This window comes from Salminus brasiliensis, chromosome 18, assembly GCF_030463535.1.
Source record: "Salminus brasiliensis chromosome 18, fSalBra1.hap2, whole genome shotgun sequence".
In the NCBI taxonomy this organism is placed as follows: domain Eukaryota; kingdom Metazoa; phylum Chordata; class Actinopteri; order Characiformes; family Bryconidae; genus Salminus; species Salminus brasiliensis.
Genome location: NC_132895.1, coordinates 1861787 through 1889177, shown reverse-complemented (window position 1 = coordinate 1889177; position 27391 = coordinate 1861787). Strand labels below are relative to the sequence as shown.

General features: G+C 41.1%; 1 protein-coding gene across 4 annotated transcripts in view; it reads left to right on the top strand.

The window, feature by feature from the left end:
* Positions 1-24986, top strand: part of mapk10 (mitogen-activated protein kinase 10) — a 129532-nt gene extending 104546 nt beyond the window's left edge. Inside the window, exon 13 of one of the 4 annotated variants that reach the window (XM_072661773.1) lies at positions 15199-24986. In XM_072661773.1, the coding sequence (XP_072517874.1) occupies positions 15199-15341 (143 nt within the window). In that variant the 3' untranslated portion in view covers positions 15342-24986. Of the gene's footprint in view, positions 1-15193 lie in introns of all 4 variants that reach the window. The other 3 variants (XM_072661775.1, XM_072661774.1, XM_072661776.1) reach the window with 3 other exon arrangements.
* The last annotated feature ends 2405 nt before the right edge of the window (positions 24987-27391 follow it).

Here is a 27391-nt window from a genome sequence, read left to right as displayed (position 1 = left end):
TATTGTGATATACACTTAGGAGGCGGAGCTACAGTCTTTCATTAGGGTGAATATTAATAAGGCTCTAAATATAGGTATTGTGATATACACTGAGGAGGAGGAGCTACAGTCTCTCATTAGGGTGAATAATAATTAATAACGCTCTAAATGTAGGTATTGTGATATACACTGAGGAGGAGGAGCTACAGTCTCTCATTAGGGTGAATAATAATTAATAACGCTCTAAATGTAGGTATTGTGATATACACTGATGAGGCGGAGCTACAGTCTCTCATTAGGGTAAATATTAATAACACTCTTAATGTAGGTATTGTGATATACACTGAGGAGGCGGAGCTACAGTCTCTCATTAGGGTGAATAATAATTAATAATACTCTAAATGTAGGTATTGTGATATACACTGAGGAGGCGGAGCTACAGTCTCTCATTAGGGTGAATATTAATAACGCTCTAAATGTAGGTATTGTGATATACACTGAGGAGGCGGAGCTACAGTCTCTCATTAGGGTGAATATTAATAACACTCTAAATGTAGGTATTGTGATATACACTGATGAGGCGGAGCTACAGTCTCTCATTAGGGTGAATATTAATAACGCTCTAAATGTAGGTATTGTGATATACACTGAGGAGGAGGAGCTACAGTCTCTCATTAGGGTGAATATTAATAACGCTCTAAATGTAGGTATTGTGATATACACTGAGGAGGAGGAGCTACAGTCTCTCATTAGGGTGAATATTAATAACGCTCTAAATGTAGGTATTGTGATATACACTGAGGAGGCGGAGCTACAGTCTCTCATTAGAGTGAATGGGGTGTTGTCTGTATCCAACCTCAGAACAGAGTATATAAAACAATGCATTAGTGGGCGGAGCTTGGATATGCCAGTTAATTCCAGATATTGACAGTTATCCTCTGAAAATCATATTTATGGCAAGACACTTCAGGTGAAAATGGTTTTAATAAACAGATATCGCAGTGAAATACACTCACTGAGCACTTTATTAGGAACACCAGTAGTAATACTGGGTAGGACCTCCTTTTGCTTTTGAAACAGCTTCAGTTCTTCATGGCATGGATTCCCCAAGATGTTGGAAACAGTGAAAAGCCTGATCCGCACCGAGAGCCCTTCCAGCCTTAAGTACGGCTCGGCTCGACCCGCCATCCTCTAAGATCCACGGAAGACGAGCGTCCAGACTTTTTACTGTCCTGCACCGAACTTCCCCTGGGTGTCCAACACTCGCTGTCCTCAAACCCAGACTGAAGACCCTCCTCTTCTGAGAGTACTTGGGTGAAGAGTAGAGTAATATGGTCTCCATATTGACCAGTTGGAGAGACTTCTGCTTTGGGACATGGTGCATCATCATGCTGGAAGTAGCCGTTAGAAGATGGTAAACCATGGTCATGAAGGGATGCACACGGTCAGCAACAATACTCAAACTGACTGTGGGCTTCAAGAGAGGCTTGGCTCGTATTAACAGCCTAAAGAAGCAAAACCAAGAAAGCCTTCCCCACCAGCCTGGACTGTTCACACAAGGCAGCCTGGATCCATAGATTCATGCTGTTGGTGCCAATTTCTGACCATCTACCATCTGTAGTGAGGTTCCTCAGCCGAAATCCAGATCCATCAGATCAGGCTACGCTTCTCCAGTCGTCAGCTGTGTGTCCAGTGCTGGTGAGCCTGTTCTGAGCCCCTGCAGCCTCAGCTTTCTGTTCTTGGCTGATAGAAGTGGTCTTCTGAACTTGACGTGGTCTTCTGCTGTTGTAGCTCTGTATCCTCCTCAAGGTTGGCGGTTGGTTGGTGGTGTTTATTCTGAGAGGCTTGATCTGACCATTCTCTGATGACCCCTCCCACCTACAAGGCGTTTCCGTCTGCAGAAGCGCAGAACCGCCACTCACTGGATGGGTTTTCTTAATTCCAGCAGTTCTAGAAACACTCAAACCTGAAAGACTGGATTGCTCTGCTACCACGTGATTGGTTGTTTAGATGATTGAGTGAATGGGTAGGTGTGCAGGTGTTCCTTATAGGTTTCTCAGTGAGTGTACATGAATACGTCTATCTGTAATATCTTTCAACATACGGTCGATTTGATGAATCCGGGAAATCTAGAAACTGAGATTCTTGGTTCTAAAAGTAGAAAAAAGATCATTTAGAAGATTAATTGGCATCAGAGCTGCATTCCCAGCTAGATTTTTTGGGAATGTTGTCATTTTTGTAAAGAAAATAGATGGATTTTAATATTCTGGTAATATTCTATAGAGTTTTATACTTACTCTTTAAGAGAGAGTTTTATACATACAATATATTTAAAATAAAGAAATAAAATAAATATATATTACTGCTGTCCAATTCAAAAATGTGTCTCCATTTTTGGCATCATTTGAACCCTGTAGCAGCTCTGTAAACTGTGCAAATAGTTCTGGATGAATGGACCAATAGACTGACTCACACTGACTTCCATTCAACAGTTATGCCCTCTCGTGTAAAGTCACAATTTTGGTGATACATGTTTTTCATTGGTCAGCGACTTTATATATTGTCATTTTTGCCTGTAGTGTCACGCCCTAATCCAAGACTAGGCTTGTCTGTATCTGGGTAAACAGGCTGTGTTGTTTATTATCTAGATGCCTTTGATATGCCAATTGTAAGATATTCACTGATTAATTTCTTTAATTGATGCATATCTGATTATAGCAGCGGCACACACACACATCTCTCTGCATTTGATTTCAATGGTTTAAATGGTTTAAATGGGCTTTATAACCATTTAAGAGGCTCGATTTTAACATCCCACATCAGTGACGTCCTGCAAGTGGCATTTTTATCATTAATATCTTTAATAACTCTTCCCTGTAGATGTAGTCTGAGGATTATGACTCTGAACGTCTTCAAACTGCAGCCAACCACAGGTTTACTAACTCACAGTGATGATGGATATAATGTTAATGGATGTGAGTGTATATGTGTGTGTGTGTGTGTGTGTGTGTGTGTTGTTGTATGTGTTTGTATGTATATTTTATGATGAAGGATGGAATCCATGGTTTGTAAGCCCTCACACACACACACACACACACACACACACACACACACACACACACCTATACACAAATGATATAGTTTAGTTTATATGAAATCAGACTACAAAAGAAAGGATCCATGAAAAGGGTCTTTATAGAATCAATAGACAGACAGACAGACAAATAGATGAATAAACGGTTGGACAGACAGATAGGATAGAAAGATAAACAGATGGATGGACAGGCAGACAGACAGACAGACAGTTAGATCCATGAATGGAGAGATAGACAGAGTAGGTAGATGGATAGACAGACCGATAGATGTATGGATGGACGGATGAATGGACAGAAGGTAGATGATGGCTTGAAAGACAGACAGACAGACAGACAGACAGACAGATAAATAAACGGTTGGACAGACAGATAGGATAGAAAGATAAATTGATAGATGGACAGGTAGACAGGCAGATTGGTGGTGGATAGACAGGCAGGCAGACAGACAGAGTAGGTAGATGGATAGACAGACTGATAGATGTATGGATGGCCGGATGAATGGACAGAAGGTAGATGATGGCTTAAAAGACAGACAGACAGGCAGACAGACAGGTCAGAAGATGTATGGATAGACAGACGGGTAGGCAGAAGACACAGGAAGATTGATGGGTGGACAGACAGGTTGGTCGATGGACAGATAGATAGATAGATAGACAGACAGACAGGCAGGCAGGCCAGGAGATGTATGTATGGATAAATGGATAGACAGACAGGTATGTAGATAGAAAGACTGACAGACAGGTAGGTGGATGCATAGATAGACACAAAACTGGCAGACAGACAGCTAGGCAGACAGATAAGCCAGGATGGATGGATAGATGGACAGGTAGATAGATAGATAGACTAACAGACAGGAAGGTGCATGGACAGATTTCGGTGCAGCAGTAGATGAAGGACGGGGGCAATAAACACAGCGTAATGCTCGCACACACACACACACACACAAACACACACACACAAACAAAACATTGTTTTTGGTTGTTCGAGGCAGCAGCAGCAGCATGAAGGACAGAATAAAGCTTTTCCAGCCTGCGCTTCCCTGGGTGGCCTGTAGAGGGGGGTGTTCAGTGCGGTTTAGTTGACTGAGGCTGCTGTGTGATTGCGTGGCTGCGGTCCAGGAGGCTGCAGCGCTGCAGAGGGAGCAGCACATACAGCCCACTGCTCTACTACTGCTGGCCTGCTCACGGGAGTCCCACCAGCAGGGAAAACAGGAGCGTGAGGTGGCGGTTTTAAATGATAGCCCACCATGCAGTGTGTGTTTGTGAGTGTGTGTGTAAGTGAGTGTGTAAGTGAGTGTGTTCTATTAAAGAGAAAATCCTGCACCTCTCTCTCTCTCTCTCTCTCTCTCTCTCGCTCTCTCTTCTCCACCCCCTCCCTCTGTGTAATTAAGCAGATGGATAGCACTTGTGCTGAGCAGAGCATACGCAATGCAGCTTGAGGGCTCCGGCAAGGCAGCAGTGTGTGTATTGGAGTAGGGTTACTACACCAGTGTGAACAGCAGTCTTAGCTTAGTCTTAGACTGACCAGTGTGACGGTCTTGCCTACATGTCGTTTCATGAAGAGTGATACACACTGATACAGAGCACAGAGGAGAGAGGGGAGCTTTAACCTTTGCAGCTGTGCGGGAAGATGAATGGCGTCTTACACACTGGAACACTGCAGCTGGATTTCACTGCAGGCTTCAGAAAACGACTCATCTCAAACCTATTTATTATAATAGACATTAGGAAGATGGGAAGATACAGACACACAGCTAGACAAACAGACAGCGCATTAAATAATCATCAGATTTATTAGTATAACGCTCTTTATAACCGGCGTTGTCACAAAGCAGCTTTACACAATTAGAAATTAGTAAAATGACAAGAAATCAACAACATAAGAAGACATGAAAACTTAAGACCCCCAGTGAGCAGCCAAAGACCACTGTGCAGGAAAACCTCGGAGGAGGAAACCTTGGAAGGGACCAAGACTCACAATATAGATGAACAGACAGATAGATAGATAGATATAGATAGGTAGATAGATAGATAGAGACAGACAGACTGACCGGCAGAGAGACAGATAGACAGACAGACAGACAGACAGACAGACAGACAGATAGATAGATAGATAGATAGATAGATAGATAGATAGATAGATAGATAGACAGACAGACAGACAGACAGACAGACAGACAGACAGATAGACAGACAGACAGACAGACAGACAGACAGACAGATAGATAGATAGATAGATAGATAGATAGATAGATAAAGGAACAGACAGAGATACAGACACAGATGGATATAGATAGACAGACAGACAGCTACAGACAGACAATTATATAATTAGATAAAGGAACAGACAGACAGAGATATATACATACAGACAAAGCTACAGACAGACAGATATATACAGACAGACAGAGCGACAGACAGACAGATATATACAGACAGATAGATATATACATACAGACAGGTATATACAGACAGACAGAGCGACAGACCGGTAGATAGATATATACAGACAGACAGAGCGACAGACAGGTAGATAGATATATACAGACAGACAGAGCGACAGACAGACAGATATATACAGACAGACAGAGTGACAGACAGGTAGATAGATATATACATACAGACAGAGCTACAGACAGATACCCATACATATATAAACATACAGACAGAGCTACAGACAGATATATACAGACAGAAAGAGCTACAGACAGACATATTCATACAGAGCTACAGATATATACACACACACACACATATATATATAGATAGATAGATAGATACATACAGACAGCTACAGACAGTTGGCTAGACAGAGAGACAGACAAAGCTACAGACAGACAGCTAGATAAATGGATATACATCTGGACAGACAGATGTCTGGTAGTGAAAGTTGGGTCTGTTTTACACTTTACTAATAGCACATCCAGTCTGGACATTGTTACACTGATGTTGTAATGGTCAGTGCTGGTCAGTATAAAATCCTAGGCTGCAGGACACACTGACGGACTGTCTGAAGCTAGGTGTGTATGTGTGTGTGTCCGGCCTGCTGGTGCCCTCCTGGAGCGCTAGCTGCACTAAACAGCGTTTGTTTAAAGCTGCAGAAGTGGAGTCGGGGTGAAAATCAATACCTCCCATAAATCCCCCTTCTCCGAGCCCCTGCGCTCTGCGCTGCCGCCCCCCCGCAGGCCTGCGCTCATAAACGGGAGATTTATGGCCAGCCCAGGGCCCTGTACATGTCCTTTAGCAGGAGTGACTGGAGTAGCTAGGGGTGTAGAAATTCTCCACAGTGCTTCAGTCTGAGGGTGGAGATACAACTGCATCAGTTTAAAATGGTCAGATAATTTAGACAGTAGTCTGTAGTCTGAGTCTGGAGGCGCTGTGTCTGTGTCCCGCTGCAGAGGAAATCTGCTGCTAATGTAAAGTCTGGAATCTCTGCTTTTAGTTTTAGTTAAAGCCAGGTTGAGATGAACGCAGATGAACGTCCAACATTGTTCTGATATGAGGGATGCCACTGGTGCAACTAGTTAATAATAATAATTAATGAAAAGGTAATAGAAATGAAAATTCAGAAGGAGTGTAAAATTGTATATATCCAGAATGAACTGATTATAAAATAAATATCTGGAATAAAAAGGAAAAATGTATATGCAGAATGAATTTATAAAAATAAATTAGTATGCAGAATGAAGTGTCACTATAATTAATAAATGCTATAAATTTATAACAAAGTTAATTCCCATAGTATATACACATATATTATAAATATTCAGAGTTAATTTATAAAACAATTAATGTGCAGAATAAATTTAGAGGAAAATATGCAAATTAATTCATAACATTATTAATCTGAAGAATAGGACTATTAGCAGACAGACTGTGACCAAAATACCTTAAATATTAAGTATAACTACAGGTCAGTGTTCAGGTCAGTGTTCAGATCTACTGCCAGATGTAGCTGAGAGATGTAGTCAGTGGTTGTGGTTGAGAAGGGCTGGGGTGGGGTGAGGAAGGGTGGTGTGTTTAGCAAAGCTCTGTAAAGTGAGCTTGGAGAGAGGTGGGGGTGGTTCTGGGACGGCGGAGCTAGAGGGGTATTGAGCATTGAGCTGTGGAGCAGTGGAAGAAGAACTGTGTTCTCTGGAGTGATGGTGGAGGAGCTCCATCCAGTACTTTTGGGAGGAGTTGGAGTGGCACACTCCTAAATAAAAGCGGGTTCTCCAAGGCTTCTTTTGTAAGGACAGTTGATAGAACCATGTCAACTGGTTAAATCCATTCATCCATTCAACCTCATTTTTAATAGAATCCGGTAAATAGCGCCCCCTTCGCTGCACTTCTGCTCAGAAGGCCTTATGCTAGATGTTGGAATATTGCTATGAGGAGGATTTGATTGCATTCTGCATTCAGAAACACAAGAGCATTAGAGCGGTCAGTCAATGTGAATATCTAATTCTTACACTAACATATATGTATATATAGTAAACACACACACACCCACATATATACTATATATATATATATATATATATATATATATGTGTGTACTATATATACAGTATATAGTACTATAGTGTATATATATGTGTGTGTGTGTGTGTGTGTGTACTATATACTACATGTACACACACACACACACAATATAATATATATATATAGCGGTACTGTATAAGGTTGGGATTGCCAGTTTCAATATAAAAGCAGTTTGATTTATATTAAATAATCTAACACTTTAGTACAAAAGCAAAATGCAAATCATGCAGAATAATTATTTCTAAAATTAATACCCAGAAATAATTTTTGAAAATAAAATAAAAATCTTCAAAATTTATTTAATCAAATACATTTATTTACAGAATGAAGTTTCACTAAAATTAATATCTATAATGAATAAATATCAAACAAATCCAGAAGGTAGTTCTAGTAAAATTTAGATCCTTAATTAATTCATAACAACATTTATGCTTACAATGAATTTTTAATATAATGAATATCCAGAAATACAGGTATGTATTACATTGTTGTGGCTGAATGCAATCAAATCATTCATCTAGTGTAAAGTCTTCCCAGCAGAGCAGAAGCTCTTACTGCACGATTAATCCCCGTTGGGCAGATGTCCGGGCCGGTGCACTGTGTGTGTACTGGAATATACAGGTTGACTACTATATAAGATGAGGTTTGACCCGCACACCTTCCCGCACATCACCACTCTGACCTTCAGCTGCCCTTGCCTGCAGCCTCACATGACGCGGGAGAAGGAAACGTGATTAGGCTCATTAGAACCGAAGCCAGCGTGGAGGGCCGTGGTTTGTATAGCATGTAATGGTAAACAAATGAGATTTCGTGGAGGAAATGAGGTTTGCTACGTCTGCAGGGCAGACGGAGCGGCGTATACGTCCTGCAGGAAGCAGGGAGAGGAGGAAGCTCTGCCACCAGCTCTCTCATCCTCCTGCTGTTTGAAGTCTAGTGGCCTTAGCTTCACTCGCCCCGCATGGCTTTGTAGTCCGACCCGGCTGGACTGAGAACCTGCCCCAGACCTGAAGCACGTCAGGAGAGTATTAACAGAGGGGCTTTTCCCCTTTACTGCAGGAACAGCCTCTACTCGTCTGAGAAGGCTTTACACTAGATGTTGGAACATTGCTGTGAGGAGGATATGATTGCATTCAGCAACAATCAGAGCATCAGTGTGGTCTGAATAAGCTGGTAAATCGTACAAGCTGGGCGGTTCTGACATAAACTAACGAGAAGAGGCGTCTGGATACTTTTGGACATATTATGTATGTGGTTCTGGATAAACTGATGAGCTAAAGAGGTTCTTTTGATTCAAAAGTGAGCAACAGTGGAACCTTTTCATAGCTATGTATGTTTTAAAGGGTTCCTCATAAGAACCGTTCTGTATACAAGATGTTTCTTTGATAAACTATTCAAGCAGATGTTTTTTGAGTGGTCAGGGTTCTGTGTAGAACCATTACCTTTACTAAAGTACCCTCGAAGAACCACTCTTTGTTGAAGTACAGAGTACAAAGCAAAGCTGATGCTATTATTACTGGTTTTATGGGTTCCATACACAGTAGTACCGGAAAGGGTTCTATACACAGTAGGGCTAGAAAGGGTTCTATATACAGTAGTGCTGGAAAAGGGTTCTATATACAGTAGGGCTGGAAAGGGTTCTATACACAGTAGGGCTGGAAAGAGGTTCTATATACAGTAGGGCTGGAAAGGGTTCTATACACAGTAGTACTGGAAAAGGTTCTATATACAGTAGTGCTGGAAAAGGTTCTATATACAGTAGTGCTGGAAAGGGTTCTATACACAGTAGTACTGGAAAGGGGTTCTATATACAGTAGGGCTGGAAAGGGTTCTATACACAGTAGTACTGGAAAAGGTTCTATATACAGTAGTGCTGGAAAGGGTTCTATACACAGTAGTACTGGAAAGGGGTTCTATATACAGTAGGGCTGGAAAGGGTTCTATACACAGTAGTACTGGAAAGGGGTTCTATATACAGTAGGGCTGGAAAGGGTTCTATATACAGTAGTACTGGAAAGGGGTTCTATATACAGTAGTGCTGGAAAGGGTTCTATACACAGTAGTACTGGAAAGGGGTTCTATATACAGTAGGGCTGGAAAGGGGTTCTATATACAGTAGTGCTGGAAAGGGGTTCTATATACAGTAGTACTGGAAAGGGGTTCTATATACAGTAGTGCTGGAAAGGGGTTCTATACACAGTAGTGCTGGAAAGGGGTTCTATACACAGTAGGGCTGGAAAGGGTTCTATATACAGTAGTGCTGGAAAGGGTTCTATACACAGTAGGGCTGGAAAGGGTTCTATATACAGTAGTGCTGGAAAGGGTTCTATACACAGTAGGGCTGGAAAGGGTTCTATACACAGTAGGGCTGGAAAGGGTTCTATACACAGTAGGGCTGGAAAGGGTTCTATATACAGTAGTGCTGGAAAGGGTTCTATACACAGTAGGGCTGGAAAGGGTTCTATACACAGTAGGGCTGGAAAGGGTTCTATACACAGTAGGGCTAGAAAGGGTTCTATACACAGTAGTACTGGAAAGGGTTCTATACACAGTAGTGCTGGAAAGGGGTTCTATACACAGTAGTACTGGAAAGGGGTTCTATACACAGTAGGGCTGGAAAGGGGTTCTATACACAGTAGTGCTGGAAAGGGTTCTATACACAGTAGTGCTGGAAAGGGTTCCATACACAGTAGTACTGGAAAGGGGTTCTATACACAGTAGTGCTGGAAAGGGTTCTATACACAGTAGTGCTGGAAAGGGGTTCTATACACAGTAGTGCTGGAAAGGGTTCTATATACAGTAGTACTGGAAAGGGGTTCTATACACAGTAGTGCTGGAAAGGGGTTCTATACACAGTAGTGCTGGAAAGGGTTCTATACACAGTAGGGCTGGGAAGGGGTTCTATATACAGTAGTACTGGAAAGGGGTTCTATACACAGTAGGGCTGGAAAGGGGTTCTATACACAGTAGTACTGGAAAGGGTTCTATACACAGTAGTGCTGGAAAGGGTTCTATATACAGTAGTACTGGAAAGGGGTTCTATATACAGTAGTGCTGGAAAGGGGTTCTATACACAGTAGGGCTGGAAAGGGGTTCTATACACAGTAGTGCTGGAAAGGGTTCCATACACAGTAGGGCTGGAAAGGGGTTCTATATACAGTAGTGCTGGAAAGGGTTCTATACACAGTAGTGCTGGAAAGGGGTTCTATATACAGTAGTGCTGGAAAGGGTTCTATACACAGTAGTACTGGAAAGGGTTCTATACACAGTAGGGCTGGAAAGGGGTTCTATATACAGTAGTACTGGAAAGGGTTCTATATACAGTAGGGCTGGAAAGGGTTCCATACACAGTAGTACTGGAAAAGGTTCTATACACAGTAGTACTGGAAAGGGTTCTATATACAGTAGTACTGGAAAGGGGTTCTATATACAGTAGTACTGGAAAGGGTTCTATACACAGTAGTACTGGAAAGGGTTCTATACACAGTAGTGCTGGAAAGGGGTTCTATACACAGTAGTACTGGAAAGGGTTCTATATACAGTAGGGCTGGAAAGGGTTCCATACACAGTAGTACTGGAAAGGGTTCTATACACAGTAGTGCTGGAAAGGGGTTCTATACACAGTAGTGCTGGAAAGGGTTCTATATACAGTAGTGCTGGAAAGGGTTCTATACACAGTAGTGCTGGAAAGGGGTTCTATACACAGTAGTACTGGAAAGGGTTCTATATACAGTAGTGCTGGAAAGGGTTCTATACACAGTAGTACTGGAAAGGGTTCTATACACAGTAGTACTGGAAAGGGTTCTATACACAGTAGTACTGGAAAGGGTTCTATATACAGTAGGGCTGGAAAGGGGTTCTATATACAGTAGTGCTGGAAAGGGTTCTATACACAGTAGTGCTGGAAAGGGTTCTATACACAGTAGTGCTGGAAAGGGGTTCTATACACAGTAGTGCTGGAAAGGGTTCTATACACAGTAGTACTGGAAAGGGTTCTATATACAGTAGGGCTGGAAAGGGGTTCTATACACAGTAGTGCTGGAAAGGGGTTCTATACACAGTAGTACTGGAAAGGGTTCTATACACAGTAGTGCTGGAAAGGGGTTCTATACACAGTAGTACTGGAAAGGGTTCTATATACAGTAGTACTGGAAAGGGTTCTATACACAGTAGGGCTGGAAAGGGGTTCTATACACAGTAGTGCTGGAAAGGGGTTCTATACACAGTAGTGCTGGAAAGGGTTCTATACACAGTAGTGCTGGAAAGGGTTCTATATACAGTAGTGCTGGAAAGGGGTTCTATATACAGTAGGGCTGGAAAGAGGTTCTATATACAGTAGTGCTGGAAAGGGGTTCTATATACAGTAGTGCTGGAAAGGGGTTCTATATACAGTAGGGCTGGAAAGGGTTCTATACACAGTAGTACTGGAAAGGGGTTCTATATACAGTAGGGCTGGAAAGGGTTCTATACACAGTAGTACTGGAAAGGGTTCTATACACAGTAGGGCTGGAAAGGGGTTCTATATACAGTAGTGCTGGAAAGGGGTTCTATATACAGTAGGGCTGGAAAGAGGTTCTATATACAGTAGTGCTGGAAAGGGGTTCTATATACAGTAGGGCTGGAAAGGGTTCTATACACAGTAGTGCTGGAAAGGGGTTCTATATACAGTAGGGCTGGAAAGGGGTTCTATATACAGTAGTGCTGGAAAGGGGTTCTATATACAGTAGGGCTGGAAAGAGGTTCTATATACAGTAGTGCTGGAAAGGGGTTCTATATACAGTAGTGCTGGAAAGGGGTTCTATATACAGTAGGGCTGGAAAGGGTTCTATACACAGTAGTACTGGAAAGGGGTTCTATATACAGTAGGGCTGGAAAGGGTTCTATACACAGTAGTACTGGAAAGGGTTCTATACACAGTAGGGCTGGAAAGGGGTTCTATATACAGTAGGGCTGGAAAGGGGTTCTATATACAGTAGTACTGGAAAGGGTTCTATATACAGTAGGGCTGGAAAGGGGTTCTATACACAGTAGTACTGGAAAGGGTTCTATACACAGTAGTACTGGAAAGGGTTCTATACACAGTAGGGCTGGGAAGGGGTTCTATATACAGTAGTGCTGGAAAGGGTTCTATACACAGTAGTGCTGGAAAGGGGTTCTATACACAGTAGGGCTGGAAAGGGGTTCTATACACAGTAGTACTGGAAAGGGTTCTATACACAGTAGGGCTGGGAAGGGGTTCTATATACAGTAGTGCTGGAAAGGGTTCTATACACAGTAGTGCTGGAAAGGGGTTCTATATACAGTAGTGCTGGAAAGGGTTCTATACACAGTAGTGCTGGAAAGGGGTTCTATACACAGTAGTGCTGGAAAGGGGTTCTATATACAGTAGTGCTGGAAAGGGTTCTATACACAGTAGTGCTGGAAAGGGGTTCTATATACAGTAGTACTGGAAAGGGTTCTATACACAGTAGTGCTGGAAAGGGTTCCATACACAGTAGTGCTGGAAAGGGGTTCTATACACAGTAGTACTGGAAAAGGTTCTATATACAGTAGTGCTGGAAAGGGGTTCTATACACAGTAGTACTGGAAAAGGTTCTATACACAGTAGGGCTGGAAAAGGTTCTATACACAGTAGTGCTGGAAAAGGTTCTATACACAGTAGGGCTGGAAAAGGTTCTATACACAGTAGTGCTGGAAAAGGTTCTATACACAGTAGTGCTGGAAAAGGTTCTATACACAGTAGGGCTGGAAAGGGGTTCTATATACAGTAGTGCTGGAAAGGGGTTCTATACACAGTAGTGCTGGAAAGGGTTCTATATACAGTAGTACTGGAAAGGGGTTCTATATACAGTAGCTCATCCAATCACACAGACTATTCCTAAATGGCCGAGCGAGCATCACATTGAACTCTCTCGCTCTCTCTCTCTCTCTGCCAGTTCATACTGGGTTTTTCTACAGTGCTTCAGCCCCATCTGCTGGTCCAGTGCAGCACAGCGGCAGATTTCTAACCCATTAACCCTTCTCTGGCAGCTCCACCTAGAGGCTCCTTCGCTAGATGTTCAAAAGTTTGCAGACACCCGCTTGTCCAGCATTTCTTCTGCAACCAAGAATATTAACAGAGTACCAGCCTCTGCTCTTCTGATAAGGCTTTATAATAGATGTTGGAACGTTGCTGTGTGGATTTGATGGAATTCAGGCCACATGAAGGCCTGATTGAGGTCACGTTCTGATGTTGGATGATTAGTTCTGCCACTCTAACTCACGGCAGAGAATGCAATTCCAGTGCTCCACAGATCAGTGCTAAAGGCGCTGAATACCCCAGTAGTCCATGCTTGGCATTGGACACAGTGGCCTTTGGCTGATGTGGTCATGGCTGCTCCAGAACGTCCTAGTCCTTTGATCAAAATTATACAAGCTGAATAGTTTTGACAGCAATTTATGAGAAGGGGTGTCTGGATACTTTTGGACATGCAGTGTACTTTAATCTGATCTTGGGTCAGAGCGCCTTCTCAGAAGAGCCCATGGATTCCATCCTTCCTTGCATTGCTGTTATTGTAGTCTTTAGTGCTCCGGTCCAGTGTTACTCAGGTTCAGTCTTGGAGGTCTCAGGTAGACCCCACTCGGTTCTATCAAGGCTAATAATAATAATAAAAGAACCCCAAAACTCTTAATACTCTAGAACCGTGTTTCTCGACCCATTCCTCCAGATTTGTGGTTCTGAGTCCGTAAGTAGAGAACCTTGCCAACATCTTTACAGTGCTGGTGAACGGAACCAGGCCTTGCTGTCCGGTTCTTCTGCATGGAGCACAGTGAGATGACTGCTGAGGAAGCTGTGCTGGGCCCAGTGTGTAAGCGCTCAGGGTCCAAGTGTAAATACCATTGGTTAATAGTTAGTGAGCCCCTGGTGGGCCCTGAGGACTGGGTTGAGAAACACTGCTCTAAAATAATAATAATAACATAAATAAAAATATATATGATTTTTTATGTTAATTCTTTAGTTACTCTTATTTTATTTATTATTTATTTGTATTGTTTTAATTTTAGTTACAATGGCTATTTTTTCAGTTGAATTTATATATAGAAATTTATATTCTGAAATAATTATAAATTATATTTATAATAAATAATAATGTTTAAATGTGTTTATATTATATTATTTATTTAAAATATTTTTTTACTGTTTTGATTAATTAATTTAAATTGTTTTATTAGTTTTTTTAATTGCATGGTTCTATTTTTTTATTCTTTAATTTATTTTTTTACTGATTTAATGTTTATTTATTATTATTATAATTTTTTTTTACATTTTATTGCTCATTACCGTTTTTAAACCCGGCTCTTTCTACCCACTCGGCTACATCGCCACTGAAAGTCACCCTTAATGCACCCCAGGTTTAACTGTAGGTCGATCTATCGCCTGATCGATTGACCGATTTGATTCTGGACCCTCCCCGCTGGGCCTGAGTAACGTGGCTCGGCAGGCTCCGTTGGCTGCAGTCTTCGCACGCCCGTCTACCTCCTACTCCCTCTATCTACTGAGGCTGAGTGTCTCTCTCTCTCTCTTTTTCGTTGTAACCGTTTTTCCGCTGCTTCCCGTAGCACAGGTGCAGCCGTGAACAGCAGCGAGAGCCTCCCTCCGTCCTCCTCCGTCAACGACATCTCCTCCATGTCCACCGACCAGACCCTGGCCTCCGACACAGACAGCAGCCTGGAGACCTCCGCCGGACCCCTCGGCTGCTGCAGGTGACTAGCCGCCTGCCTGCGCAACCCCATGTTCTTCAGAAGGTGAACGCGGGATCTTCCCGAACGAGCGTACCAATACACTACTCTGCGAGAAAATGCAAAATGCTAAATATTGTAATGTGTAAAAAAAGAAAAAAGGGAAAAAATGATGATAATAATAATAATAATAATGAGATGCGTCACAAATCTGAAGTATAATTTCATGTTACATAATATGAATAATAATGGGTAACAAAAAAAAAGCCTGCGTTGTCATTCAGAAAAAAAAAAAAAAAAAAAAAAAAAGCAGCTCCAGATACACTCTGATATGTATATTTATGAAACCCTCACTAGTTGCTTTGCTTTGTACTCCCTTTCTATGGCTTCTGAAAAAGAGAAAAAATGTAAAGAGCTTAAAGAGGCTTCCCTCTGTGAAGTGTAATGATAATAATATTAATATTAATAATAATATTAATAATAATAATAATGTAAACTGGATGATCCCCAGTTCCCTGCAAGCTTCTGTGCTCTTTCAGTCGATGTGGCAAGGTGGGCCTCTGTGTTTATGACTACTCGAATATACATCCCACCCCTCCTTCCCTCACCCCCCCTCTGATATGTGATGGTTTTGCTTGTGCTGGACCTCCAGGACTTTTATTTTATTTTATTTTATTTGGGCTGAGGGGGTGTGGCTCCTCAGCAGATGATTGTGTGTGTATGTTGGACTCCTTGTAGGGGGCCAGATCCAAATTGTAAAACACCGCCCCCTGTCCCGATCTATATTTTGTATATATGTAATTCTGTACAGCTGTGAGGCGTTCTCGAGTGGGACTGAAGGCCAGTATTGGGAGTTCTCTTGCGCACCTTGCCACATCACCGCTTTGACCTTAGTTGCCCTTGCCTGTAGTCTTGCATGACCAGAAAAAAAAGAGCAAGTGACTAAGCGAATTATAACCTTATCCAGTATAGAAGACCTTCTGTTTGTATACTCTGTAAGTAAACCAATCTGCTGGACGCTGCGAGGCGAATGTCAGGGGTTTCTGCTGGCGAAGTGGTCGTGTATGTTTCTGCAGGAAGCCATTGAGTCCTCACACTGCATTACTGCATTACTGCATTACTCCATCCCTGGAGCGTTTTCCATTCCATTGGTCTGACATTGTGTTTCTGTGCTGGGTTTTTCAGTTCTTTAGGAAACTCTGTGAAAATCTCTGTTTATTGGAGCTGTAGTGTACCGCCCGTTACCACAGACAGTCACAGCAGCAGGTTTACCTGAACTTGGTAAAGAACCAGCAACCACCTAAGATACCCATCTGCTTCAATTACAAGCAGATTTCAAGTCTACTACTACTCTTTAACAAAAACGTGCTACAGAGGGTTCTTCGAGCGACGCCATAGAAGAACCCGTGAAGAACTTTTTACATCAAGTGAAGGTTCACCTCTAAAGGGTCACAAAAGCAGATCTTTATGGAAGCAGAAGTGGTTCTTCTATGGCTTCACTCAAGAACCTTGTCGCACCTTTATTTTGAAGAGTGTAGACTTGAAATCTGCTTTTAAAAGAAGTAGATGGGCAGCTTATGTGATGTTTTGCTGTAGGATCATTTAGCCTGGAAAAATCTATGGACCTATCAAGCGAACAGCCCGAGATATGAGGAAGTGTCCCATCTCCAATGAATCAATTCTAAATATTAGGGTATTTTTCCAGTACATAGTTCATTTAAACACAGTAACAGAACCTTACAGAGTCTCTTGTTTGCATGCGATTAAGACATGGTGTTAGAACATCATGGTTCTGGCTTTGTCATGTAGGCCTATTTCAAAAGTATATTCACTGATATCTGTTTAATGGTCCATTGGCTTCTAGTACAGTTTTTAGGGCTTGAAGTAAAAATGTAGCTGTTTGTGATTATATCTCCTGGTCCTGTTAACCATTTAAAGGCAAGTGTCATCAGTTAGATAATTAAATAATTCATTACTCTAAATAATATATAAAAATAATAAGAATAGGGAAAATAAAATTAGATTAATGTTTTCATGTGGAAAAGCCATGCACTGCATGCACCAGAAAAATACATACAGATTTCAGACAAACTACTTGAATTGATTTTAAAGGCCACTTAGAATATAATTGGTTAAAAATTCCAAATGTATTAAATATGGTTCAAAATAAAAGCCCTGTGTGCAAAGCGTTCTTTAATGTCCTGTTTTAAATAATTGGAGGAAAATAAACACTTTCTTCTTTGAAAATATTTGAGTTTACCATTCAGTCGCTCTCTTGGACAGAATCCGCACTCAGCTGACGTGAGCCACCCAGCTGTGTGTTATGTAGCGATAGAAAACACACAACTGCTTATAATCAGCTGATTTGACGTGTTACATTCTCATTAAAAAAAAGGACTAGAATTTGCCATGGCTAATGCAGACATACATGGCGCCATCTAGTGGCAGCTTTGAGCAAGTGTCAGCCTTTAGCATCAGGTTCAATGAGTTCTCTGTTCTTTACTAAGTGCAGGTAAACCAGCGTAAGCTGCTGTCTGAGGTAGCTGACTGTAGACTGCGGACCCAGCAGAGATGAACCAGGCTGATCCTCACTGAACTGTTCCTTTAAGTTCTTGCACACTCCATGAGCTGTTCACCGAGAGCCGGCTGAGCGCACTGTGAGCATGCGAGTGCGGTGATCAGTAAACAGCCGTGTGTCTTGCCACACCCTCTGACCCCTCCTCTGGTCGGTCATCTCCGTCACCTCTGGACCATCGTCATGCTGGTGTGTATGTTTAGGGACAAGGCCTGTCGCTAAAGTGTGCAGGACTGCACATTTCAAAAAGGGAGCGTCGGTGTGGGGAGCGTGGTGGTCCTCGCCGCCGAGCTGGTGCCACTACAGACGCTGCTGGGGTAACTCTGAGCTACGCAGATGTTGTGCAGTTGCACTAACTACCTTAAGTGTCGTCATTATATACATTTTCCTATATATTTTAAATATGAATAATAAAACAGGAATTTCACCAGACGTCAATAAATCCAAGTAAAATCAATCATATTGGGCAGATATTATTTTGGATCAAGCAGCAAAACAATTGCAGAATTTGATATAATTTGCCTTTAATTTAATATTGCACCACCTGCCATGTGACTTTTGCGCTTGCACCCACTGCGATGATGGGGCTGAAACAATATATTGTGCTGCGCTAGCCTAAATATTTAATATGCACCATTCTGAGAATATTAACAATAATAAATTTAGTAATACATCTCATTTGAGTCATTTTAATTATTTGAGTCTAGTAAAAGGGTTTAATTTCTTTGCTTATTTTAGGAAATAACGCCAGTACAGCACTTTCTCTAGACAAAACCTCATAAAACAAGCTTAATAAATCTGCAGAAAAAAATAAAATAAATCTGCAGAAACAGGTTCAAGGATGGTGTAAAATTCTCACAACAATCTCAAAATGAAAAATAGATATTTCTGCAGTACCTGGCTCTAGTGGCTGAGGTACAGTTGGGGTAAAGGTTACCTAAATAGGAAGCTTTTGCTTGCATTTACTTCATATAGTAATATAAAATACTATAGTAAAATAAAATACTGTATAATTGCAGCAATTAATTTATTATGTATTTTACCATGGATGTAGTCAATGTTTGCTTCTTTGAAGCTAAGCTAATGTTGCTAACAAACACTGGACATGTTTTTATTAACACACCTACAATCCTTCATCATGTGTCAAAAGTTGATAAGCAATTTATTACAACAGCACAGACAGACCTTATTTAAGTCGTTTTAAATTTTAATAATACAGCAAAATGAAATAAATTGTTGGTGCATAAAATGTTTTCTGCTTTTTTTTTAGTGTAATTGAAAATGATTACATTTAATATGTTTGCAACTTAAAATCCAGACTAAAATGGATGTTTCTTTTAGAAATTGAGACACGATTGCCTTTTTCTTTTGAAAAAAAATAATTGTGAAATATCAAATAAACCATGTTTAAATAAATAATTGTATTTTTAATTACTTTAAATATTAATTAAATTAACATTAATTGAGGTAAATACAGTGTTTATGGGGATAAATATGCTCCTCTGGACAGTTAAACATGCACCAGGTCAGTAGACATTACTGCTGTTCCTTACGTCCCCAAGTCCCACCATCTTCTAAACCCCACCCGTTTGTTTATAGAGATGAGTTTGGTCACTGGCCACGTTTAGAGTTTGTTAGCAACATTAGCCTAGCATCCCCCGTTGTAAGAATAAGCTGCACACATCAGACTCCAGACATGTCTTGGCTGATCAAACGAATCTGGGATCAGAGATCAGTGACATTACTTAGGATTTTCAACAAACCGGCCCTTTAATAAGACCCCTCGGATAACAAATACACAGAGAGGTCCACACAGTTGGGTCATCAGTAGCTTACAGTAACTATAGACTCCTAAAAATAAATAAAGGTTCTATATAAGGTTCAAATAAAAATAAATATTTTAAATATTAATTCAATTAACATTATAATAATAATGTAATAATTAAAAAGAAAATTAAAGACAGCATTTCTCACCATCTTCTAAACCCCAGAAGATCTAGAGGAGCACAGGCATCATGAAGAACCATGTTTACAGCAGAGATGAGTGTGAGTGTGAAGAACACTCACGTAACATGGTTCTCTATGGAACCTACGACCCCGTTCACACCTGGTAGAAGCTTTATTTATTTTTAGGAGTCAGGATGGGCCAGCTATGCTGGACGGACCACCACAGTCACACCATGCCTCCATCATCTCGGCCTCGCTCCTCCTGCACGGTCATCACACCCTTACTTCAGCCTTGAGTTGTTTCTCTGTCCTCATTTCGTTTGTCTGAAGGAATCCAAACTTACTACCTACCTAAAGATGAAGCCAGAGTGAGATGAAGACGAGATGACGCACCGAGTGGAGTCTATTTATTTATTAAGCCTATTTATTCTCCAAGACGGAACCTGTATCGGGTAGTGCCTTCCATATAATGCAGTTTCCTCTTCTTCTTCTTTCATCCTCAAAAACTACGACAATAGCGGTGAAGTGAAGTAACCCGAGAAGGTCAGTAGAGTCGAGGTCAGGCGAGGTTGCCCAGGCGGCGGCTGGGTCGTTTTCACTACATCACTACAGCTAATCTAGAGTTCCGGAAACGTTAAGACGTCGGCGGTGGGCGCCTGGTGTGTCGGGTCGGGTCTCTCCTCTCCCCTTCCCATCCCTACCCCCCCCCCCCCAACCTCTTTGTCTTAGTACCCACATAGTCACCAAACCCCCAATCCATCTCCTCCCCCTCCTAAAACAACCCCCAGAATAAACCCTCACACTTAATTGTTGCATTTCTAAATGATGTAATGTAAATGAAACCTCAACCTTTAACCACACGACTGGTGTTTTTCAGTTCTAGACTAACGATAAGCCTCATTCCGTAAATGTTATGAAGTACACAGTTAAAGAACAAAAAACTGGATCATATAATATTTAAGTTGTATGGTTTTGTATCTGTACTTGTCTGATTTGATCTGTGTACTAAATCATTTTAATAAAGGAATGAAACTCACATTTCTTTTTTTTTTTTTGTTTATACCGAAGCTACAGAAATCGGGCTGTTTGTGTGCCTCATCTATACTAATGCTAGCTGTTAGATTCATTTATTAATTACGTGATTGTTAAAAAGGGTCAATATTTTTTCCATTTACCTTCGTCTCAGACATGTATAACGGTTCAAAATTGCATTTCGAAATGAAACAACATGGGCCCCACTGCTGTACCCTGAGGCACGCCACCTGTAATGATGAACTGCCCTGTTGTTCTGCTGTTTATCTATCTTTGTGTTGGCTATTTGTTGGCTGGTGCTGTACATGCAGAAAATACACCACTGTTGAGACCTATCTTCAGAGGTTTTAGTGATCCTCTTGCATTGTAATGCCTAACGAGGCTAACGAACCTGCTGGAGCTCGTTAGCTTTAGTTACTCGACCGCTCATAACCTTCTTCATTGAATATCATTCACACAGCCACCTTCAAAACACCGCTTTACTACTGCATGAAAACACACCAGCTGTATTTAGTTACATGTGTCGAAAAAGCTAAATCTGCAATACTGAATCCGATTGGCTCTCGCCCTCTCTCGTTTCTTTGCCTTCCACTGAAACAGAACACAGTAAATGTGAACATCACACTGTGAGGGGTTCTCCGAGGTCTCCGAGGTCAGGCTACCAATATACTGTAAGGCGGCTGTACACGCTTTTACAACAGGGTTGCACACATATACACACACACACACACACACACACACGTGTAGTAGCTTTTGTATTTGTTCGAACTGTAAACCTCTGTTGTGAGCTGAATCTGATTGATTAGAGTAGGAGGAGAGCGTGGCGAGCTGTCGTACATTTTATACAGGAGATTTTACAACAGGCTGACCCACGGATCCCTGGCCGCTGGGTCAGAAACAGGGTCGATCTTGCAAATTTATCGTCTCTACCTTTTCTTCAGTCTCTCTTTAAAACATGGTGCCACGATGCCAGTCCTTGTGTACCGACACTGCAAAACCCTCAAGACTCACCTCAGTCTTTTAGAAACTCCTTTAGATCATAGTGGAGATACGAGGGGTCATGTTAAACGCTGGTAGAATTGGAAGAGTAGGAGTCGGCCTGTTGAGGGTTGGTGTGCAGATGTTTGGGTGTGGTCGTTGGAATCTGGACTTTGGTTTCAGGTTCTGGTTTTCTGAACTAATTCATGGTGCTTGAATCCAGTTTCTAGTCGTTGAAGTCAGTTTCTGGATGTAGATTCTGGGCCTTGGTTCCAGTTTGTGGACCTTGTTTTGGGTTACTGGATCCAGTTTCTGAATGTAGAATCCAGTTTCCGGCTCTTTGGATCCAGATTCTGAGCCTTGGATCCAGTTTCCGGTCTTCGGATTCAGAATCTGAGCCTTGGATCCAGTTTCCAGTCTTCGGATTCAGAATCTGGGTCTTGGATCCAGTTTAAAGGAACATCCTCCTCTATTCTCACCAGTAAATGTGGACCAGCGTGAGTTATTTCCTATGCTGCTGCTTTGCTCAGTCATTGGCTAATGACTTTAGAAACCAGCGTCCTTCACATCACACACCCTGATAGTATAGGAGGTCTAGCAGATAGGAGACGAGGTAATGAGGTGCTGAATTTAGAGCTTAGGCCTCATGTGGTGAGCCCTCCACTGTCGGACAGAACGGGACCACGGTCATCTCTCATCGTAGAGCTGAAATGAAGGTGACCTTAAATACCTGGAAAAAGTAATGCACTGAACTGACGCCAAGGCTTTCCTGCCTTTTAATTTACTTTGCTTATGAAAAAATTGGTATTTCTAAAGCATATTTGATACATACTTGAGTTTTGAGATATTGAGTTGAGACCTCTGCAACATCAATGTGATAAAAAAACTTATTTAAATTGTTAAAAATTATTTAAATAATTACAATGAAAAAGAAAAGACATTTCCTCCCCCCTGGTGGATTTACCACACGCACCAGAAAAATACGTACAGATTTCAAAGTTAGAAATTAGTTAAGTAAAATGAGAAATTTTCATATAGTTTTTTTAATAATTAGTCAGAATATCAAATAAACACACAATTAAAAAAAATGAATTATTTGATGGTTCAGGCTCAAAAGACATTTAAATGAAGTTCATTCAGTGCACAACTCTTTCAGTGTAGCATGTCTGGAGGTGGAGCAGCAGTACTGTAGAGGGTAGCGCTTCAGTGTCAAGCTTGTGTGTGGTTCTCTGAGAGCATGGGTGGAGGACTAATTGGCTGATGTGACTTGTAAGTGCTGTCCTGTGTAGGTGGATCTCGTACTGTAGTCGTGAGGGTACCGTCTGTGAGCAGGAGGTGAGGAGAAGTCTGTGGTTTGATGTCTGAACATAATGATCTCTCATGTATAAAGATTTAAAAGATAATATTCTGGAGATACCCAATGTACAGACATGTGGGGTCCCAGGCTGGTGTGGTTTGAAAGTGGATGAGAGGATAATTCCCAGGCTGTTGAGGGTGGTGGCCTGTTTGAGAAATGTTGCGTTTTGCAAAGGGTCACCCTTTCTTTAGGGTTTTAGAAAGTACACTGCTGTGAAATCATCTTAAATGTAGATAAAATCAAGCGTTTCCACCATAGTTCAGGTGTGTGGCTGCAGAAAAAGCTTCTCAACTGCAGTCAAAATAGTCCTGTTGGCTTCTGAGAACGCTTCTCGAAGCTGCAGGCTGAGATCAGTGTCTGTTAGCGGTGCCTACACTGCAAAAATGATATCTTAGTAAGTGAAAACCTTTTAAATCTAGTCTAAACATCTTTAATCAATAGTTTTTATTTAAAGATTGTTGTAGCAATATAAGATTCACTTTTATAAGTTTTCACTTGTTTTAATGGTTTTAGTGAGGTCATCTACTAAAAATGTCTTATTCTATTGGCTGATCGTTTTGCTTAATTCAGGAATTCTGTTTTTGTCAGGAAATAGTGCGTAAAAAGAACTATTAAATCATCTGTCTGTGGAATAAGTACACTTTCAGTAGAGAAAATTACTCAAAGCTTAAAAAATTAAGTTAAAAATAAGTTGAACAATCTTAAAATATTCTTACAACAATGTTAAACTGAGAAATTGCCAATATTTGGACTAGATTTAAGAAGATTTCCCTTGCTAAGCTATCATTTCTTGTAGTGTAGAGGATGCCAAAGGTCACTCTGCTAGAGCACAGCGGTAAAAACAAAGGATCTGAACTGGATCAGCCTTAAAACGGTCCATTAAAAATATGCCAGGCTCGGATTGGTACATTCATACTTAAAGAATGATAACTTCTGCTTGTTTTGTGCACAATTAGTAAAAAAAAATAATTAATTGATTAATTTTAATTAGCAAGATTTTGGCATTAATTCGACAAAATGACGTAAAATATTAAGGAATATTTAACAATCCCACAATGAGAAGATGCATTTCAGATAAGCTGGTTAAGCTACATTTAGGAAGATTTCACATGTTCATGTATGATATTTGCAGCTACATCAGAATCATTTACTCAAATAATGCGAATCTTCTCTGAGTCTAATTGCTGCAGTTCTATAACAGTTTACAGCACACATCAGTCTAGACAACGTACTACACCTCCCCATACCCCCACACACACCATCACCCACAAGCAATACAGACAGCACTCATCAGCAGGACAGAACCTGAACTTCTGAAGTTCAGGTTCAGTCGTCACGATTTTGTGCAATTAAAGGGCGATGGCGGGCTGGGACACTTATCAACATGTGCGATGTCAAACCGACCGCCCCTTCACTCTCTCTCTCTCTCTCTGTCTCTCTCTCTGTCTGTCTCTCTCTCTCTCTGTCTGTGTGGTATAAGGTGAGTCTTTCTGTTGAGACTGTAAGATTTAAGAGATGGACACTGTTAGGGTCACTCCGCAGGGCTTTGAAATGTGATGGCATTTTTCCATCTCCTGCTCCGGGCTCCTGTTAAGATCAAAGTCATTCACAAAACACAAGGAAAAAAAAACCTTAACAAATAAATAAACAAGGATTAAATTAAAGGTACTATAAGCAAAAGCAGCACCATGGAACGCTGTTGGCACTCGACATTTTAAAGCTACTCTCTGTGTATAAATACGTATATATGTATGTGGTTGAAAATAAAGAAATGATTTCTTTGACCCGACTGAGCGTTTTCTTGTGGCGATTAATTGGGCCGGAACCCGTCCCGTTTCCGGATTTCTTATAGAAAGCCTCTATTTCCAAAGTTCAGCTGACCAACAGTGCAGACCCATTACGACTGAACATTAGAACCACCTCATACTGAGCGGGTTCCCCTCGTGCCACCAAAACAGCTCTGACCCATTGAGGAATGGACTCCACGAGATCTCTGAAAGTGTCCTGCTGTGGTCTCTGGCAACAAGACTGATGCTAGCAGCAGATCCTTTAAGTCCTGGAAGTTGTGAGGTGGGTGGGACCTCCATGGGGTCCTCCCAGGACCATGTTGCCAACTTATCGACATAAGAGGAACAGTGAATGGGAATACTCTTCAGAACTAGTTCTTCGAGGGTTCTTTAAGTTCTACATAGACCCAAGAGAGCCAAGAACCCATTAGATGTGTACCTGGTTCTTTATAATGGCCGAAATGGTTTGTAGAAGGTTCTATGGAGATTTTTATTTTGTGGCTAGAAGTAGTAAGATGTTTGACATCACTTCATCTACAGAAATCAGCCATAACATTAAAACCACTCAAATATTATGTAGGTTTCTCTCATGTCACCAAAACCGCTCTGACCCATCAGTAGATGGACTCCACAAGACCTCTGAAGGCATCTTGTAGATCCACCCCTTGACAGGAACCACTGGAATCAGGTCATCAGTGTCCTTCACTTCTTCACCTTAGTTTTAATGTTATGGCTGATCAGTGCATTTTATGAAATGTTCATAACTAATGAAGTTTCAGGCTCAAGTCCACGATAACACCGGAACCAAGCCCTTCATATGAACCGCAGGAACTCCAAGATGTCAGATATTGACGGGTTAATGGGTTAAGGCTGTGTGCGGCCCCAGAGCCAGACTGCCTCACCTGCAAAAGGCCTCACATATAAAGCTCTTATTACATTCAGAGCAGCAACAGCTCAGACTTTTGTATCCAGCTGTGATTCGGATTCTGCCAAATCTAACAACAACTTATAATTTGGGCCAATTTTAATCTCCAGGTTATTAAAGAAACAGATAATAGCTCTGTTAACCAGCTCTTTACCCAAAGCTCACACTCGACAGCTTTAATAAACACACTTGCGGGTGGGCTGAACACATGCACATACACAACCCAAATACACACCATTCTAATACAGTGTGTGTAAGTGTGTGTTTAGCTGGCTCACGTTACCACATGAAGATCTACAGATCTACCAACCTTCTCCCACTGCAGAACAGTATCTTGGCAGGTGAGCCATCTCCAGTTTCTCATTATTAAAGCAAAAACATCCGAAAGTTAAATGATCGTTTATTAAATGTTTATATATATATATATATATATATATATCTCCAGAGTGGAAGTTAATGTCAAATAAAAGCTTATTCCAAATAATTTTGATTATTTCTATTGGTCCATACTTTTGGTCAGAATTATTTATACAGTGTACAGAGCGGCTACAGGGTTCAAACCATGGAGAGATGTTCGACACTGGACAGCAGTGAGATATTCCCATCATTCTGCTCGCAGTACCCCATAATGACTAAAATTTCTCATGGATATAAGGATAAGGACCCTTAACACTGGAGATTTATGTCTGGTGGTCTCCCAGTTCTCTTGATCATCTCTCAGACACAAACTTTGGTTTGTGAAATATCGGTCGATACCCGATACAGGTCCGATACACAGATATAAAAGTACTAAATTACTATTTATTTGTCACTAAAATAAACAATGGTGCAGGACCTTGACACAGCATTCAAATTCAAAAAGTTCTTAAAATATATTAAAATCAATCAAATGTATCAGCCGAAAAAATATTTTTACATTTTTATCGTAAATCAAAATAAATCTAGCAGCTGGAGTTGGCTGCCCACCGCTCTGGGTGTGTGTGTGTGTGTATTCACTGCCCCTAACACATGTGTGTGTGTGAGTGTGTGTTCACTACCAGATGGGTTAAATGCGGAGGACACATTTCGCTGTACAGTCCACACTGTACAGTGACAAATACGTGCACCTTTACCTTTACCTTTACCTTTGAATCTGAGAATAAATAAGTAACCAAGCAGTAATCAAACACTGTAACCAACCAATTAAAGTGAAAGGATCGGTTCCATGGATCGGCCTAATTATCTGACACCCGCTTCTGCTAATTTTGTTAATATCGGAACCGATATCTGATCGTGCATCTCTTAATTATATATACATACATATAAACTATATATCGTTTGTCTGTTAGTTTGCTTATACTATTTGTGATTTATGTCCTCTGCACAATTTATAAAAATAAATACATAATTAAATAAAAAGGTTGAGGGAAAGCTGATGGTGATCATCCAACATCCTGACCTCACTAACACTGTTGTCCCTAAATGCAATCAAATCCTC